Source organism: Eimeria tenella, genomic scaffold, assembly GCF_000499545.2.
Source record: "Eimeria tenella Houghton genomic scaffold, Eth_scaff2, whole genome shotgun sequence".
In the NCBI taxonomy this organism is placed as follows: domain Eukaryota; phylum Apicomplexa; class Conoidasida; order Eucoccidiorida; family Eimeriidae; genus Eimeria; species Eimeria tenella.
In genome coordinates this window covers 853,671-870,952 of record NW_013541843.1, presented here as the reverse complement: position 1 = coordinate 870,952, position 17,282 = coordinate 853,671, and the positions used below count along the sequence as shown (strand labels likewise).

Sequence of the window (17,282 nt, the reverse complement as noted above, 5' to 3'; positions counted from 1 at the left end):
CATCCTGAGGTGCAAAGCCACGTCTAACGGTGACATTTACTTATCGAATTATCCTAGTGGTGAAGTTGCTAGCCTACCCAGCGCCTACGGGCAAGCCCTTTTGTGCACCGTTACAAAGCGGTAGCTGTAGTCAGGGAATGAAACTCCGCACGGAACTAACTCCAAACAGACAAATCGAGCATCGGATATACGGCGCCCTTTACACACTGTCATAACGCTGCCGCTGTAGTTCAACAGAGCAATTGCGCACGGAACGAACGCCAAGTAGATAAATTGAGCATCAGAAATAACGACTACACACATTAAAATGTATGTTCTGCCGACATTCTCAAGGCGTACTGACCTAGTAGCAAGCCAGGCAACCAATTTAGTTGATCTAGCCCGGCTTCGCTCCTGTGTTGTTAGCACTAGCCAACTGTCCTTGTGGCGCGTCTAATATCGTGCAAGACCGTCGTAATTGTTTTAGGGAAGCTCCTGTAAGTATCGCCAGATGCACTCGAATAGAACTGCCATCTCTAAAGTCCCCGCAGCATGCATGCGCAGCGTTCTTTTCCCCACTATTCCTGTTTTGCTGCATGAGTATTAGTTATCTTTCTGCTGCGGGAATCATTCATCACTATCAGCCTGTCTATTCCTTTGTGTGTAAAAGTATCCCTGTTCAATTTTATTTGCGCTTGACTTGACGTGATGGTAATATCATCCCTCTCAATTCCCGTGTATGCGCATGAACATCTTCAAAGTTTTCTGGACTAAATGAATCACTACTGAGTCCACGAGCTCCCTCTTCCAAAGCATGCGAATACGCTAGTTCGGGAACTTGTGGCGTTGCTTGTTTAGACCCCATACTTACGTTTGTAAGCTCCGAAATGAGCGCCCACATGTACGGTCATACTCTCCTTTTCCTTTTCGCTCTGCCCTAGTCAGGAACTTGACGAGGCCGGATGTGACAGCAAAGTGCCTAAACAGTAGGCGAGCAGCTTAGTGCATGGTGAAATTGTGCGCTATAAAGGAGTGCGTATCGAAGTGTTAACGTTATTGAATGCCTAGAGGCGTCTGGCTTCAAGTTTAGCGCGACTAGCTGAGCACATTATGCGCAAAAGGTAGAACATGAGCTGGAGTATCACTAGTGTTTGCATAGAGCGCGCCTTCAAACTCGCAGTACTGTTTGACTGTCAGTGATGTGAGCGGACCGTCGCTCTAAGGGCTGGCGGGGATTCTTGAAAGGTATGGTGGATGGAAAAAATGTGAGCCAGGGCCAAATTGTGGACAGCTTTGCCAATGAGGCCTATGCACGAAAATAGATCGCTGTTGAAGGCGTGACACTGGGCAAAAAGTTCCCCGGTTACCGTTTCACATGCACAAGCGTCTATGCAACAGCAAAATTACGCTAGAGCAAGAAGAATCTTCTGCCCAGTAAGGCCGGCATTCAGGTTAATGTGACGAGTCTAGAGGACGTGAGAAAGGGACTCAAGAAAGAGCAACATATAATTATTCCCTATATAGTGTATACAAAAATCCAAACTGGAGAACTGCCAGCAATACCAGTACGAATCCCAAATCGAACAAAGTCATTTGAAAAAGAGAAAAGGAAAAAGAGTGAAAGCAAACCGGAGAAAGCCAAAAGAAAATAAAAAGCAATCAAGTACCAATAAACTGCGTGGCGGCCACTTTCATCCAGAAATTGGAAAGTGGGCGTGTGGGAGTGGATTTTCACTACCGCACGGCCGACGTTAGTTGTGACGCTCAGTCTTACTTGTTTTCGGCAGAATTTAACGAACGCATTTCATAGGATGAGGTGAAATGGGAAGCATTGGAAGACAGGACGTGAGTCAAGCGGGATAGTATCGAACACAGTGTGGGAAAACGGCGTTTACACAGTGACAGCCGAACGCTGGCGGCGAACTATGCGGCGTAGCCATGATCGTGGTAATTTGGGGCAGCCACTGAGATGCTGATTTGGCTTACACGTGAACTGCTCCTCAGGGAAGCCCCGCGACCTCACGAGTATGTCATTCCCAGTGCTGCTCTGAGGCGTAGCCAGCTTTATTGTTGTCAGTTGGGCTAACTCCTGCACCTGGCACCAGACGCGAGTCCACAATGGCTTATCACACAGCTCCGTGAGGGTTACGGGGGTGGTGTCAAACAATTTGGGAAACATGGATGACTCCATGGCAAGAGCATGCCGGCAACAATTCCAAACACATCGGGGCTCTGCGATGAAGAGGCGATCACAATGAAGCTAGAACATAGAAAATCTAGTGACAGCAACTGACGTTTTGCTGCTTAGCCGCACCTTGTCTCCTTCGCAACACTCGACGGCTCGCCGTTTTATGTCAGCGTACGCCTGTTTTAGCCAATTCGTTGATAAAACGTAATCCTCTAAGAAGTCACAAAGTTACTGGAACATTTCGCTCGTTGGATGTGTAAGATTGAATTCCAAAAGCAGAGACCATGTCGAGGTCAGTGGTAGTAAGAGGGCTCTGGCCTGTCGTGGCTTCAAAGGAATAGAGTTGGGCTAAAGGGTAGCTGGTGGTTTTGTGAGTAGGGAGTAGGGAGCTGAGGCTTCCACTTCCGCTTTTCAGAATAAATGTAACTGCGAAGCATCTGTCCCAGGAACCAGTTAAGACGTTCGGCTTACCCCTTGTTTCTGGATTAGGCACGGAATTTACAGAGCGTTCGATGTTCAGCCCTCCGGAGAGCTACTATCGTAAGTCGGGCTGAAACAGAGTTTCCCTCTCGAAAACGTATACTTCAGGGAACACACAGTTGCAAATGAGACAGTTAGCAAAGAACACAACAGTATCAGTTGCTGTCGACGTATTCTTCGTGAGAACAAAACCTCTCACTATCTCTTGTAATTACTTATTTTTGGTGTTTTAGGCACACATCACTTTAACTAGGCGACGGAAGGGGAACCGGGCTGCCGTACCACGGCTGCAACGCTCGATCAACGCGCTCAGGGGCTGTCCTTGACGATCCTCACATAAATGATTGATGGAAGGGTTGCGCACTGCGTGTACAGCCACTGTGATTTTGAGTCTTGGTATGACACTCGGTAGATGTGCACGGAGCCTGAGCTCCGTGCAGTAGCACCTTGAGAGATACCCTATCTCTGGCTTTGGGGTGCACCTTGGAGTGTTTTCACATGGGGAACTACTTTGTGCTCTGTTAAGCTGCATACTTCTAGGAGGTCATATGGAATAGGTCTTATAAGGAAGTCCGCCGCTACACAGTGATTCCCGGAGCACGTAAGCAGTTCTACAGTTCGCGGATCAGACATCAGCCCGTCGGTACTGGGCATTACAGACAGATCATATCGTTTGCCACTTATACAGGTTCGCACCTTATCAGGTTGGATGTACCAGGCTACCGTGTGCTGTGCAGGGCAATCGAGTAACAAAGCCCTGCCATAGGGAATGCTTCCAGCAGGGAAGATACCCAAATCACATGCACAGCCCTAGTAGTCCTGCCACTACGCGCCCAACACGAGATCTCTTGCTGCTATTCACATTTGGAACGTAGTTCTTAGTGAGCACCTGCACGCTGTGCTATCGTCGCATCAGCGCTGGTCGTATAAAGGACGGCCAGCGTTATCTACGCAGTAAGCGAGTATGAAGAGGCTGCGCACCAGTGTGGACAGGATCAGCAAATGAACCAACAGCTGTAGTACCTATGCTAGGCAGCAAGTTCCTGCACTCACCTGCTGGGTTGCTTGCTGGATGAGCTGTTCAGAGCTCTACTACTGCAAAATAAAATCCACAGTTCCAGGTGAAATAATACTTCTATGTCTGTTAGACCTTATAGTACTCTTTCTAACGCCTAATTCCGCATCCTTATTGCCGTTTGAGGTGTTCTCTCTGCATTCACAAGCAGTCGGCCTCGTGAATTTCTTAATAGCTACAGCTAATTCCTCCAATTTAAGAAATCATCTATGGGGTTGGGTCCTATCGTGAGTGTAGTGAGCACGGTCTCAACTCACTCGCACATGATTACCCTTCTCACCACTTCAGCACTTACAGACCCAACAAGCGTCAAGGAGCCCAAGTAGACTCTTAAAAAACAAAGGAGTCAGGTTTGGCGTCTCCGAGACCTCCGCTATCCCCGGCATTCGTGTGTTCCTGCACGCTGCACTGGTGACGCAGCTAGCCTCAATCTCCGGCCTTCCAGAAATATACTTTACCCCAGGTCTCATGCAAGAGCTACATTTCTCTAGCTATAAACTTTCCTGTAACGCTTCATGCGTAGAATATTAAATGCTGCAACCTTACGGGGTTGTGCTGGTGCGACACTGTAGTGTTACGCACTACAATGAGCATATCACTTCTTTTCCATATCTCAAGCCCCTAGTGCGTTCTTCTCCAGCAAAGCCTTGGTTCAAGCGCTGAACCCTTTACTTGCGGTCTTTTACCACATGCATACAGTGCGGGCCCTTCCTAACCATTTGGTCCGTTCAGGGTCAGATAGGGGAAGGACTGTCCTTTTCAATGGCGTCCCATTTGATTAGACCATTTGCAGATCTCCCAGAATTCTTTTGGTCCGCTCCTTCGTGGTGGACAGTATTTTCCTTAATGGCCTGTCCTCTAGAGCCTGCATTACGTTAATGCCTCTCTCATGAGCCGTTGCTCTCATCGACGCAGTACTCTGTGTTTGGTTCTTCGTCCCCTATTAATTTTCATGGTTGCCTGGTTCTCACTCAGCTCCTTGTTCCGCGTCTCTTAGAGCCAATGGGGAACCATGAACACTGCCCGGAGTATCTGTTACTTCGTCCTACGATAACTACTTCACCATTTTCTCACAGAGTTTGAAAAGTGACAGCTTTGCATTTGGTCTCTCCTCGTAACGTCGCTGTTTACCTAAGGCTGGATACTGTGGAGACTCTGCATAGTCACATCTCCACACAGTTCCGGCCAGCACTTCCAGCACCTTAATTTTAGATAAGGGAACGATTTAGTTGGCAGCTTCCAGTTTTCCAGGTACATAATATTCCTTAGACACTTCCACCGTTCTGGGACACGGCCAGCTAGATACACAAGTAGCTCATGGCACTCTCGCCTGGCCAATTTAAGCGTCCTCGGAAAGAATATTCACAAGGATTAAGAAGTTCCTCATAGCGCTTCCGTCCTCGCGCTTTAGCAGTGGTAGGCGGGAAGAATCTGCTTTTCGAGAACCACTTGTCCTAGCACTCAAAGAAGCCATTCCATTTCTGTAATAGTTTTCTGAACGAATTGTACATGGTCAGTGCGGGTTGAGTATGCGTTATTGTGGCCCCGTCCCCTGTGGTACATTTATGCTCTCTTTATTTCGAGCTTCGATTGCTTTACTAGATGGCTTGCAGGTTTTGGGCTTAGTGCTATCCCTGTAGAGATCTGCGGGACAGCCAGCGCCCAGAAAAAGTATGTTCAGTAGTTCTCGACTGTCGAAGTGCCTTACTTGAGAAAATCGAAAATCCTAGGGGATCATGAAGTAGATTTGACTTTTTCCGCATGTCTGGCGACATTGCCTGCCCAAAGCTTCTCTGTTCGTTACTGGGTGACTGCCAACTCTCGATGCAGGCTCTGCGGCAGATCACGGCAGGGCTAACCACCCACAGGGCTCAGTTTTCCGTGATCGCTGTTGACTGTTTTTAAATTAGAAGAGTGTAGGCGGCTTTAGTAACTTTCCTGGAACATTATTCTTGCTTTACTTGAGTGCCTTACACTAGGTGCATTCTCATGGGTCGTATTTTATTGCGGTGTGGCGACTCTGCTCTGGTACCGCATCTACACTCCTTTGAAATCTCTACGGTAATCCGCGGCAAGAGGCTCCAAGAATACCGGGTGTACGTTTACGTGACAGATTACAAAGTGTTGAAGGCTGAAGGAGACGAAGTGCTTTCAAATTTCTTGGTCTAAGTCCTGTCGCACTAGAAAACCCCGCTAACTAGGTGACCTTAAGGCTAGTGTGCGGCGGGTTGGGGAGCAAACTGCGGAATACGAGCATGGTTAACGTGAATTGAATGCGGAATCAAAAACACTCGCAGAAGTTTAAGACGAAAATCCTGGTTCACCAAGAGCGGAAGGCGAAATTACTCATGAGGGTGGTTTGCCGCTGGTCAGCCAGCAAGGGACCCAGGTGACGTATTTGGCTAGATGCCCACGAATTCCAGATGCCACGAAGTTATATTTTGAGTGATATCGAAGTTTTGGTCATCACGCAATTATTAGAAGACAAGGAGCGCACCAGACCAGTGTAGGCGAGCGTCCTAAAACTGATCAGCATCCCTGCATGGATACGATACAGGTCTAATGCCTCATACTCTAGCTGCCCTCACGCACAAAAGGAAAGAAGCTCTAGTAAACTCATACCCTTAAGGCATATAAAAGCATGTAAAATGACTGAATATTCTTGCTTCTGTGCTGCATCTACAGAGAGAATAACTCGCTGTAGAGGGACGGTCACAACACGTCACACATGGATGGGGCCCACTGCTGCATGGCGGTGTGCACAGGAGCAAGCTGTAGCCAGCCGACGTTAAGGACAGCCCGAGAGCGCTGAGCAGCACCCTGTTCGTTCTACATCAGCGGACGGTTTTGTGCATATCGTGTTCTTGTCATCACACTCGGACGACTTGACAGTATTTTGGCTTTTTGGATTCTCAGGAGCGTGTTTAGCCTGTACCTTGCGGGAAGGGTGCTTCCTGTCAGTCTTCCGCCTCCTGCCCTGGGAGATACGGTCTCAAGGTCTTGGTCTTGGAATTAAAACCTCCAAATGAGCTGCAAAGATGGTGGCTGGAAAACGTCAGTCTCTAGCTTCCTACCGTAGTCTGGGGTGGACGTGTAACGAGTCTCATGGTGCCTCAACGCGGAAGAAACCATTTTTTAATGCTATTGGGCAGTCTTTCCCTGCGTATTTACCCCCTTTATCGTATTTGCGCTCGCTTTTGAACATCTTGGTGCTTCTTAAGGGCCAGCTTTTTGTGGGTGGAAGTCTCAGCTCGTCCTTAACAGCACTGGTCACCACAGCCACTGAGGGGACATGTCCCCTGTTCCTTGCAGTGGTAGCGTGATCACCGTGCTTCTCATTCTTGTGTGTTAATTTAGGAAGTGAGCATTAAGCTGTAGAAGATTCTGTGGCCATGGGCAACCTGCTCGAGAGGTGGCGAAACCGTGAGGTGAAGTTTGTGCGGTTGCTGTTTCCTTCAGTTAAGAGAAACCCGGACGCCGGTGTGGCGACCGCGGTCCAAGGAATCATTCAACACCAGAAGTTCAAGCGCATGCTTCTCTTCGGCCTGCGCTCCCTTGCAGACTTTTGCAGCCCCACCAACCAGCTCTATCAGTGAGACATGAGCCGGTGGACCGTCATCACACAGCTCCTTCAATCCACGTCCCCTTCTTTTGTCTATGAGACAGTCTTAATTGCCGATGCTTACTAAAAAACGGTTAGCTGCATGTACGCCCTCAGGGAAAACGCTCAAGATGCTATGGATAAAGGAGTCCTTCCCGCTATGCAGACGGCAGTGGAAACCTTTCCAGACGACGAAGATCTGATGAACTGTTGTTCACGAGTCATCTGGGCTATGTCGGAAGCTTGTAAAGATGAGATGGACGCCAACCGCATTGCCCTTTTGGCTGCTCACGGCGGGCCCGTCTGCCTTGCCATTGTCAATAGGTGAGTTTGAATTAGGTGCGAATGCTTAACATACGTGCAAACAAGTATAGATCATGGGTGGACCATGGTGCTTGCTGTCATACGTCTTCATGCTGCTTGAAGTGGTTGAAATAATCGGGGACAGACGAGCTGTTTGTTCTTATGTTCAGCTGTCCGACCGATTCACAAACAGTGTCAGATGCTATGACATTTGTGGAAAACATGGACAAAGCAGGTAGCCCTTTGGATGGGGGAACACTTGCGCCAGGATTGTTAGCAATTTTTTCCAAGAAAATTAACATGAAAACGGCAGCGCGCGTGGCGGCGGCTCTCGCAGTCGCCACGAACTCTCCTTCAGGAGCACAGGCAGCGGACGCAGCGGGAGGGATGGGAACTGTTTTGGACTTCTGCCTTGCTAACGGAGACATGTCTGAGAGTTCAGTGCAGTGTGTTGAGTCGGTATTTGACGCATGCAAACATATGGCGGAACAGGGATGCGCGCAGCGGGCTGTGTTGGAGCAGTGCATTGGCGTAATGGATAAGTATAGGAGCAAGAAGGGAGCTTTCTCAAAAGGTTCAGCGGCTCTGGCATCAATGATAGGGCCAGAGCAGTTGCAGCAGTGTCTGGCTACGCTGAAGTCTAGCTCGCCTGGATCTCCTGAGCACGATGAAGCTTTGACAACACTAGGCTCCATGTCCTACATTTCTTCATTCACAGACGAGATTGTGCGGGCTGGTGGTATCCCCTTGCTGTGTGAATTGATCAACAGTGGCCTGACGCAAATCGAAACAAACCCCGACAAGATTTACAAGATGGTGGGAGGAGCGGCGAAAATGCTTGCACGCATTGCATCTAACCCAACAAACGTGGATTCCATGGTGCAGTCAGGAGCAGTGGCAACACTTGCAACGGCAGTATCATACTGCACAGACAATCTGGAATGCCTTGGTGCCCTCTGCATGGCGCTGACTCCGCTTGCTGCACGTGAAAGTTTGGCCAGCGAGATTGTCCAATACCAGACATTCGCTACGGTTCTTCCACTCCTGTACCAGCACGTTGAGAACGCAGACTTTGCTCCCTTGGCCATGGAGCTCGTTGCCACGGGTCAGTCATTCTGTTGCCAGTTTGGAATTGTGATGGAAGGGTTTATTGTTAATGCGAGTTAAGAACACTGCGTGTCTTCTGAGGAGCGTGCTGCAGACTGAATGGTGTGTTTGGGCTCGCTTTTGTCTGCGGTTGTCTTTGTAGGCTCTCAGCATCCTGAACTTCATCAGCACATGGTGGCGAACCTTGCAGTGGAGATATGCGCGATGTGCTGTAGCTACCATTTGAAGGATACCTCCTTTCAGGCCAACGCGATTCTGTCGCTAAATCGTTTGGCTAGCAATCTGTCCAGCGTCCATAGTATTTTGGAGTATAGCGGTTTTCAAGGCATCAATGCGTCTATCAAAGCAAATATTAGAGACGCCACGATTGTTCAAGGAGCCATACAGCTCTATGAGCAGCTCTCCAAGGTGGCAGATGCGAAGACGTATATGGCCAGCACTGACTGCGTTGATGCAGTTCTGGAAGCCATGCTTGAGCATGAGCAGAACGAGGCGCTGGTGAACTCAGGTGTTAACTGCTTGAGCGTCATCGCGACGGAAAATGACTGCCATCGGCACCTCAGCGACCTCGACACTGCCATACAGACAGCAAAGGGAGATCCTGATCGTGCCTACCGTGCACTGGCCGCTGTCGCGGGTCTGAGCCGCGTGAGTCACCTGCGACAGTCTTTTGAGGCGAGAAATGCAGGTACGCTGGTAGACAATTTGTGCCTTATAGTTCCGGGACCTGCTTGCGGCAGCTTCGTTCTGCCCAGTTTCCATGCGTTGTAGCGTGCTTGTAGAGCAATTTCTGGGCGCGCATCATGCGTATTTCGCAGCGGAGGTGATCATGAAGGGGATTCAGAATTGGATTGACGGGTCGCGATTTGAAGGGCAAGGCCGCGTAATTCGTGCGGGCCTTAAAACAGTCAAGATAATTAAAGTGAATGGCGAAGGAGACCTGACGCCTGTACTTGTGAGTATGTGCGAAGTGGCGTGCCTCCCACCAGTGAAGCGTATTGTTGAACTGGAGGAGCCCGACGACAACATCCTGGTGCATTGCACCGCCGGTGCTCGGGACGTCGCTGCTACCAGCAGGATTTCGAGAGAGAACATTGATGCTGCAGTAGAGGCGATCATGAAAGTCATGCGTAAATACGCAGACAGTAGGCGGTCTCAGATAAACTGTCTGGAGGCACTGAATTACCTCGCTTTGTGCGACTCTGGAGGCGGCGTGGAAGTGATCGTAAAATCTGGAGCTTTGAACGCTGTTGTGCAGTATCTGAATAGGTCTCCGATGTATCTAGATGCTCAAATCGCAGGATTTACAGTCTTGGCAACTTGTGCTAAGATTGATCCATCTTCAGCAGAAGTAATGAAGAAGTGCAATGTCCTTTCGGCATTAAAGGTAGCGATGCGCACCCATTCAAAGAGCAAAGAACTCAAGAGGACAATTGCTCCCCTTCTCGCGCTTTTGATGCCCGTTGATGCTCTCGAACGGGAAATTTCCGAGAGAGTTGCCGAGTGCAAAGACGCCATGGAGGTAAGGATTTCAAGCGTCCAGCGCAGCAGCAATCTATTCAGATGTCTGTAGAGTTATGGACATGCTAGAGATATGTTTGTGCTTGTGTTTTGAATATCGTTCTCCACAGAAAAACAACATGGTCGGCATGCATGAGGCCCTGTCGGAGCTAAACGAGCTCTTAGTGTCTGCTGAAGGGGCAAAAATTGCTGCTCGCCTGGGTGTTGGGGCGGATCTGGAAAGGTTTGCGACGTACGCAGTGGCCCACAAATCTGTTGCAATGACTGCCACAGACTATGACATTCTTGGCAACGATCTGTACGTTGCTACAATGTCAGAGATTGCTCATGCTGTTGAACAGATGGCATCGGTGAGGACAGGTTGTATCCATGCCCTTAAGACAGGGAATGTCGAAAGTGTCTTAAGCATGTACGGGGCTCTGAATGCCACTGAGAAGAGCAGCTTTTCCGAGGAAGCCGCGCTGCACTGTCTGGAGGCTTTGAGGCTTATGATTAAGACCGATAGGAAATCAGCAGACGTCGCCTTCGAGCACAATGTTGTCGCCATTCTTTGCAGCGGGATTGACAACTACCAGGACTCCGCCCCAGTGCTTGCAGCGACTTGCGGCTGTCTTGCGGCTCTGGCCACAACCCCGTCCCGTGTTGCAGCGTTGGTGGCGCAGCCCGACTTCGACAACCTTGTCAACAAACTTGTGCGCATTATAAGCGAAGATCCAAAGAGGGACAACAGACTCGTGGCAATCAAAGCTCTTAGGGAACTCGTGGAGAGGTGCAATGATCCTTCGTTAGCGGTGAAGATTTGCGATGCAGGTGCGGTAGTTGCACTCTTCTCGACTATTGAGAATTACGGAGATGATGAAGAACTTGTCAGGGAAGCAGCAACGACTTTGGCGCTGTTGGGAGTCCACGATGACCTGCGTCGTTTTTATGGAAACGACGTGCGTGGCCCATGCATGATCCTTACTTCTGCAATCGACAAGCAGAAACACAGTGACGCCACAGCTTATCAGTTGCTGAATGTATTAAATATTATTACGACGCGGGATGATCGCCCCATTCTTAAAGAGCTTGGTGCCATGGGACAAGTAGCAGAGACGATGCGCCTCCATCCCGACAACGAAAATATCACTAGGGTTGGAGGTGAGCTCTTTGCGAAGATGGGAGCTGATGAGCAAATCAAGAGCCTCATGCTCCGCATTATTTCCACCGTTGAAAGTGGTGACGAGAATATGGTGACCACAGTGGACGGGTTGTGCGCACAGCTGGCCATGTTCTTGGCTGCACCACTGGACGATCCAGCAGACGCATTGCAGCATACAGAGAAGTGCCTTACGGCGCTCACAACTGTGTTGCAAATGGCACCGGAGGATCAGCGACTTCATGGGAATGTGGCTACTGTGGCACGCCGGCTGTGTGATAGGTGCTTCGATGATCCTAATGATTCATATGGAGCTTGGGCAGTTGCAAGCAGCGGCTTGCTTCATCAACTTGGTGCGATGATTGCTGCTGGGCAAGTTGACAGCAACAAGGGGTTTTTGGTGCCAGGCTACCGAACCTTGGCTGCCTGTGCTGCCAATCCATACAGCATGCCAACCCTGCAAGAAGTTGCTCCTTCATTCCTCCCGCAGACGTATACCTTGTTAGAAGCCCATAAGAACGACGCAGAGACGACAGCCCGTATCCTCGAATTCCTGAGATACTTTGCAGAAGATGCGAATGGAGCAGCTATGATCACACAAAGTATGTTAAAGCCTCTCGCCTCACCTAGTACATTAGCTTATGTGAAGTATTGTGGCATCATTGACGCGCCTGTGTTTTTTGTTCTTTTTCACCAGATATGTCTGGATCTTCGGGCGACATTGTCTCACTCACACTTTTGTTGATGCAACAGCATCAAAACAGCGACGCTGTCGTGACATCTGGCATGTACTTACTGGGCGCTCTCGCTTACAACGGAGCTGTGTCAGGGGCGGAACCGATTCCCAAGTTTGCGGACGGATCTGCTTTGCGGGAATGCGAAGCCCTTTGCGGAGCAAATGCAAGCCAGGAGCGCATGGTTGCTTATGCAAGCTTGCTGGAGCGCTTAATCCTTTCACAATCATACGGAGAGGCTCTTGCGAAGCAGAAGGCCCTTGAGAAACTTGTTCTTAGGATGCAGGCAGAAGAAGAGTCGAAGAAGCTTTCCGAGGAGGCTCGTGCAAACATGTTGTGCTCTGTCTGCCGGGTGTTCATGGCAGCTGGCGCAGCCGCCATGGTTGGCGACATCGAGCAATCGAAGGGCTTTGATTTGATTATTCAGGCTATCGAGGACTACCCAGACAACCCAGGTGTTATTCGTGATTCTTGCAGAGCTCTTGCAGCCATGTCAGCCAATGATGCCAACTTGGCCGCACGGACTATCAAGGAAGCAATACCACTATTGGCGGCAGGTGAAGCACAGGCAACTATAACGAGTGATGCCGAGTGCGCTGATGCGTACTGTGATTTACTGATGCAACTTTGCGCTGCTGAGGGCAACGGTAGGCAGCTGCTGGCAATCGATGGTGTGGAAGACAGCTTGAATAAGATCGACGCTTTATGTGACGCTGGCGGCTCTGAAGATGCTGCTGAGCTCAAGAAGAAGACTGCCATGATTCGCCAGGCTATGGCGGACGACCAGCCCCATGAGAAGACGTGCAAAGATGTTTACGATCTCTTGAATAACCGTGTTGCCTCCTCACTCTCAATTGCAATCCCCGAGGTCGCGGTCCTTCAGGAGGAGCTCGAGTTCGTATTCAGTAGACTACAGATGTACAACGCCGAGAAGCTTGACTGGCGCACTCCAATCGGTGCTGATCACCAGTACGGAAACATGGCATTGGAAATTTTCGCTAGCTCGCCTGCCAACTACAAGGCTCTTCAACAGCAAGAATTTGTCAAGATGGAGCTTTCGATTCTGAAGAGCGTAAAAGACGAGGAGATTGTCCTTTACGCCGTCAAGGCCTTAGCTTCCGGCTGTAAGAACCCGGCTTGTGCTCAAGATTCAGCAAGAACTGCAGGCTGTCCGACCATTGTAACAGAGGCGGTTAGTAGAGTCAATAAAGCCTCCGACATGGCTAATGAAAGAAAGGAAGAGCATCTTTGTGCAAGGCTTCTGCTCGTGGAACGCACTGCTGTCAACCGCAACCTCTACAACAAGACGAACGCCGTCTCCGAGCTCATTCGTTGTTGGAATGACTTTGATAAGGGCATGTATTCAACCACGTTGCTGAGGCACGTATTCCGTGCAATGAGACGTATCGTTTCTGATGCTCATGTGGACGAGTTACTGAAGGCCAATGTGCTCCAGCGATTGATTGCGATAATAGCAGTGAGTGGATCTAAGCTCCACACTTCGGGAGATTTCATATGTTTGAGGATTCTTAGGAGCATCGAGTGGACGCGTTCTGTGTGAGCCATAGTGAGGTCGCATCAAGTTTAGCGGGTCTTCCATGTGATGAGTGTTTGCAGGATCTAAATGCTGATCTAGCGCTGCTGCCTGACGTGCTCTTCCTGCTAGGGTCGCTGGCTGTAGTACCAGAGATCAAGTCAAAGATTGGAGAGCTCAATGGCGTGACAGCTTGTTTCGAGCTGCTCCAGCGGTCTTTGCCGAACCCGCAGGCTACTGCGGTAGTCACAAACACTTGTCTGGCGTTTGCAAACATCTGCATTGGCCACAAGAAAAACACAGAGTTGTTCCACAAGTTGGGCGGGCCTGATCTGACTGTTCGCGTCCTGAATGAGCGTTGTACGGAGTATGATGTGTGCAACGCGGCTTCAGTGCTGCTTTGCAACCTGCTCTACAAGAACGAGGCTATGAAACAGCATCTCGGCACCAATGGTGCTCCTGCAGCGCTTGTGAAGGTAAGAGGAGGATGCAGCGATCATCCAAGTAGAAGCTGCTAGCACCACAGTATCAACTCACGGCGGTTTTCCTTTAACGTGACGCATGCGCCCATGTATTATTCGCAGGGTCTTTCAAACTACGATGGCTCGACGGAACGTTCGGCGATACGCTGTCTAGAGTCTCTGTTCAAAGCTATTAGCAATCTTTCTTTGTACACGCCAAATATCCAGCCGTTCTTGGATGCAGGTGAGGATACATGGTTGAATTCCTGCTTGAACCTTGCATCCTCAACTGGCGACGTCTGCTGTGGAAGCTGTTGGCCTTACTTTTTTGTATGAACACGCAGGAATCGAGAACGCGTACAGCGCTTGGCTGAGCAACTTGACGGAGGAGTTTCCAGACGCGCAGCTGGAGACAGGTTGCCGTACTCTAGCCAATCTCGTAATGGAAAATGATCCGAACAACATGAGGAAGTTTGGCGTCTGTTTGCTGCCTTGCATGCAAGTAGGTGTACACAAGTTTCTTGCTGGGGATAGTCTGTTTCTTTTAAATGCTTGTCGGCGTTACCTGTAGACTTCTTCATGCGTCCGTCTATTTCACGGATCTGTTCAACCTTTTTGTTGTTTGCAGGTGGCGAGTCAAGGTCGCCAGGACACCAAGGCGCTTATGCTACTTTTAGACATTGAAGCGTCTCTATGCCGTCTAAATGACAACGCTGTGGCGTTTGCTGACAATGGTGGCATTGAAACAACGATACGCATTATCCACCAGTTTGACTATGATGTAGGGCTGCTGACTTTGGGTAAGCAAGCTTCGTAGACAACTTCGTTTCATTTGTCTTGCGATAGGATGCAAATCCGATGATTGGATACACAAGCACTTAATTCCGCTTTCTAATGAGTTTGTTTCTTGTGCAGGGATCCACTTACTAAGCATTCAGTCGACCTTAATGCCTTCAATTCAGCGCATGGTAGAGGCAGATGTGTTCTCTATTTTAGTTGGATGCGTTGAAGTTGATGCTGAGGGGAACGAGGTTACCGATCTCGTTGTGGGCGGCCTGCGCTGCACGCGTCGCATTATTAGGTCTCAGGAGCTTGCTTTCGAGTATTGCAATGCAGGTAAGAGAGACGTTCCAAAGTTTCGAGCTTGTCGTTGACTTTTCTCGCTTAACAGCTTTCAGCATACTATTTTGGAGTGGTCGCCTTGCTTTTTATTCTGCATAATTCTTCAGGTGGCATTGCAACCGTGGCAAACGTAATTTGCAAATCAATTAACCAGCCGATGGTCATGCTCGAGGCATGCCGGGTGTTGCTTTGCTTGCTCGCCTTGACAACACGACCCCAAGAGGAACGCGCAGCGGCTGTCCAGGCGTTACACGATGCTGCTGCAAATGCTGCACAGGAAGCCGGGGCAGTTCCAGATGAAAATGGGAATATTCCTGATGCAGAGCCAGACCCAGAGGAGCTCGCAAACGCTGCCTACGGTATGCAGCACATTACGATTGAGAATTTGATTTTCGTTCGTAAAGTCATGCGGTGCCGCCAAATTCCTTTTTAAAACTGCAGGATGTTCGTTTATTTTATGTGCTTCAGGTGGTTGGTATCACATGGGGATGGATGAGGTCATGATCGGAGCAATCATTCAGGCGGTCTGCGCATGCGCTGGTTCTGAAAGCCATGCTAAGCAGCTACGTCTTCAGCGTATCTCTCTCGGTAAGCATTTCAGGTAGCCTATTCCACTGTGGTTGCTAGATGATTCTGTCCTGAATGCCCAAGTGTACACAACATAGTGATGCTGCCTTGCTTGTGTGTTACAGGTGTAGCTGCTCACTTTGTATCCGAGCAGATGGGCCAGGAGTCTTTTGTTGGAAGCGGAGGTGAACTCGTAATAATGCAAGCCTTAAACACTTTCCCTGGCGAGCATTCTATTGCGCAGCTTTCATGTATCATAGTCAACTCCATCGCCATGACGTCGGGAGACATGTACGATAGTATCAAAACAAGGGAGCTCGTCTCGGCATTCAAAGGAGTGAGAAGAAAATAGGAAGTGCTTGCTCCACGGCGTTTTTGAGTGGAAGCGGCTGTTCTTTAGTCATTGTTGCCCCGTGTCTGTCGTGAGTTTTGTTTCAGAGCATTTCAAAGATTGGGAACAAGAAACCTGAAGAGAAGGCGGTTCGTGATGAGTGCCAGAAGACTCTGGATGCTTTGGGCTCAAGTGGGCTAGTGGAGGAATTGCAGTCGCACTAGTCAGTCTTCTCGATGCGTAGGACGGTGCATCTGAACGGCTGCAGCGCTTATGTAGTGTTTTGCGTATTGTTCAGATCTTGATCCCATGGATGCTTTTGCTTCGACTGTCACCGAGTTGGACTTGAATATTACGCAGTGGAATGTAGACCCATATCCCAATGGTGTCCATGACCTGCCTGTACACGTGAAGGAGGCTCTGCGCAAGGGTGGAGAACTCAAAGTATATATTGGCGACAAGGAGGCAGAAAAGATAAGATGGCGTAGTTCTCAGGATCTCAAGTGAGTGGATGGTGCTGCAGGCCGACTGCATAGCTCGTTTTGCTCACGATTTTTACGGAGCATGGTTGATGGTCCTCGATTTTTCTTGTTTGCAGTGCTTTCGAGTGGAATATCGGTAATGAGACGGACTGGAATAATCGCGTGCCCATTGTTCGTATCCGCAACGTTGCGAAGGGTTTATCGCACCCAGCGCTTGTCAAGGCAAACAAAAAGTCCCGAAGCGGTCAGCGATCACAGCACCTTGCCGACACAAGTTCCACAAGTTCGCATCAAACCGATTGTTCTAGCTCTACTTTATTCGTTTTTCGTCGCGATATTTTCCTTGCATCATCGTTAGCTTTGTTTGCTGTCTTGCTCTGGCTGCAGTTACGTCAAAGATTTGTTTATGCATATTTGGCCCACCGAACGAAGACAATCCAGCCGGTATTGAGCTCCCGCTTCGCGCGAAGTCTCAGAAAGAGCGTGATCACCTCGTGGAAATGCTTGTCCAATGGCGCGACGCTGCCACATACAACTTTTAAGTGCCATTTGGACTCGAATACTTGGGGCAGTGTCGTCTACGATGGCGAAATCTTCAGCATTGCTGTAGGGTGTGTTGCCGATGCTTATTTTCACTTCGCAGCATCATTACGGAGACT

At 49.4% G+C, this 17,282-nt stretch overlaps 1 protein-coding gene across 1 annotated transcript; it reads left to right on the top strand.

Annotated features, from left to right (window-relative positions):
- Positions 1-7,114: 7,114 nt before the first annotated feature.
- ETH_00029545 (uncharacterized protein) lies at positions 7,115-17,165 on the top strand (the record flags this gene model as incomplete). The annotated part of the gene is made up of 19 exons (XM_013374337.1): positions 7,115-7,314; positions 7,441-7,647; positions 7,797-8,731; positions 8,876-9,421; positions 9,552-10,255; positions 10,365-11,994; positions 12,090-13,603; positions 13,744-14,136; positions 14,245-14,365; positions 14,466-14,623; positions 14,750-14,921; positions 15,037-15,237; positions 15,351-15,602; positions 15,712-15,831; positions 15,936-16,147; positions 16,249-16,333; positions 16,440-16,644; positions 16,740-16,867; positions 17,011-17,165. 19 exons carry the CDS (start codon positions 7,115-7,117, stop codon positions 17,163-17,165), a joined length of 7,938 nt encoding a protein of 2,645 aa, XP_013229791.1.
- Between the last annotated feature and the right edge of the window lie 117 nt (positions 17,166-17,282).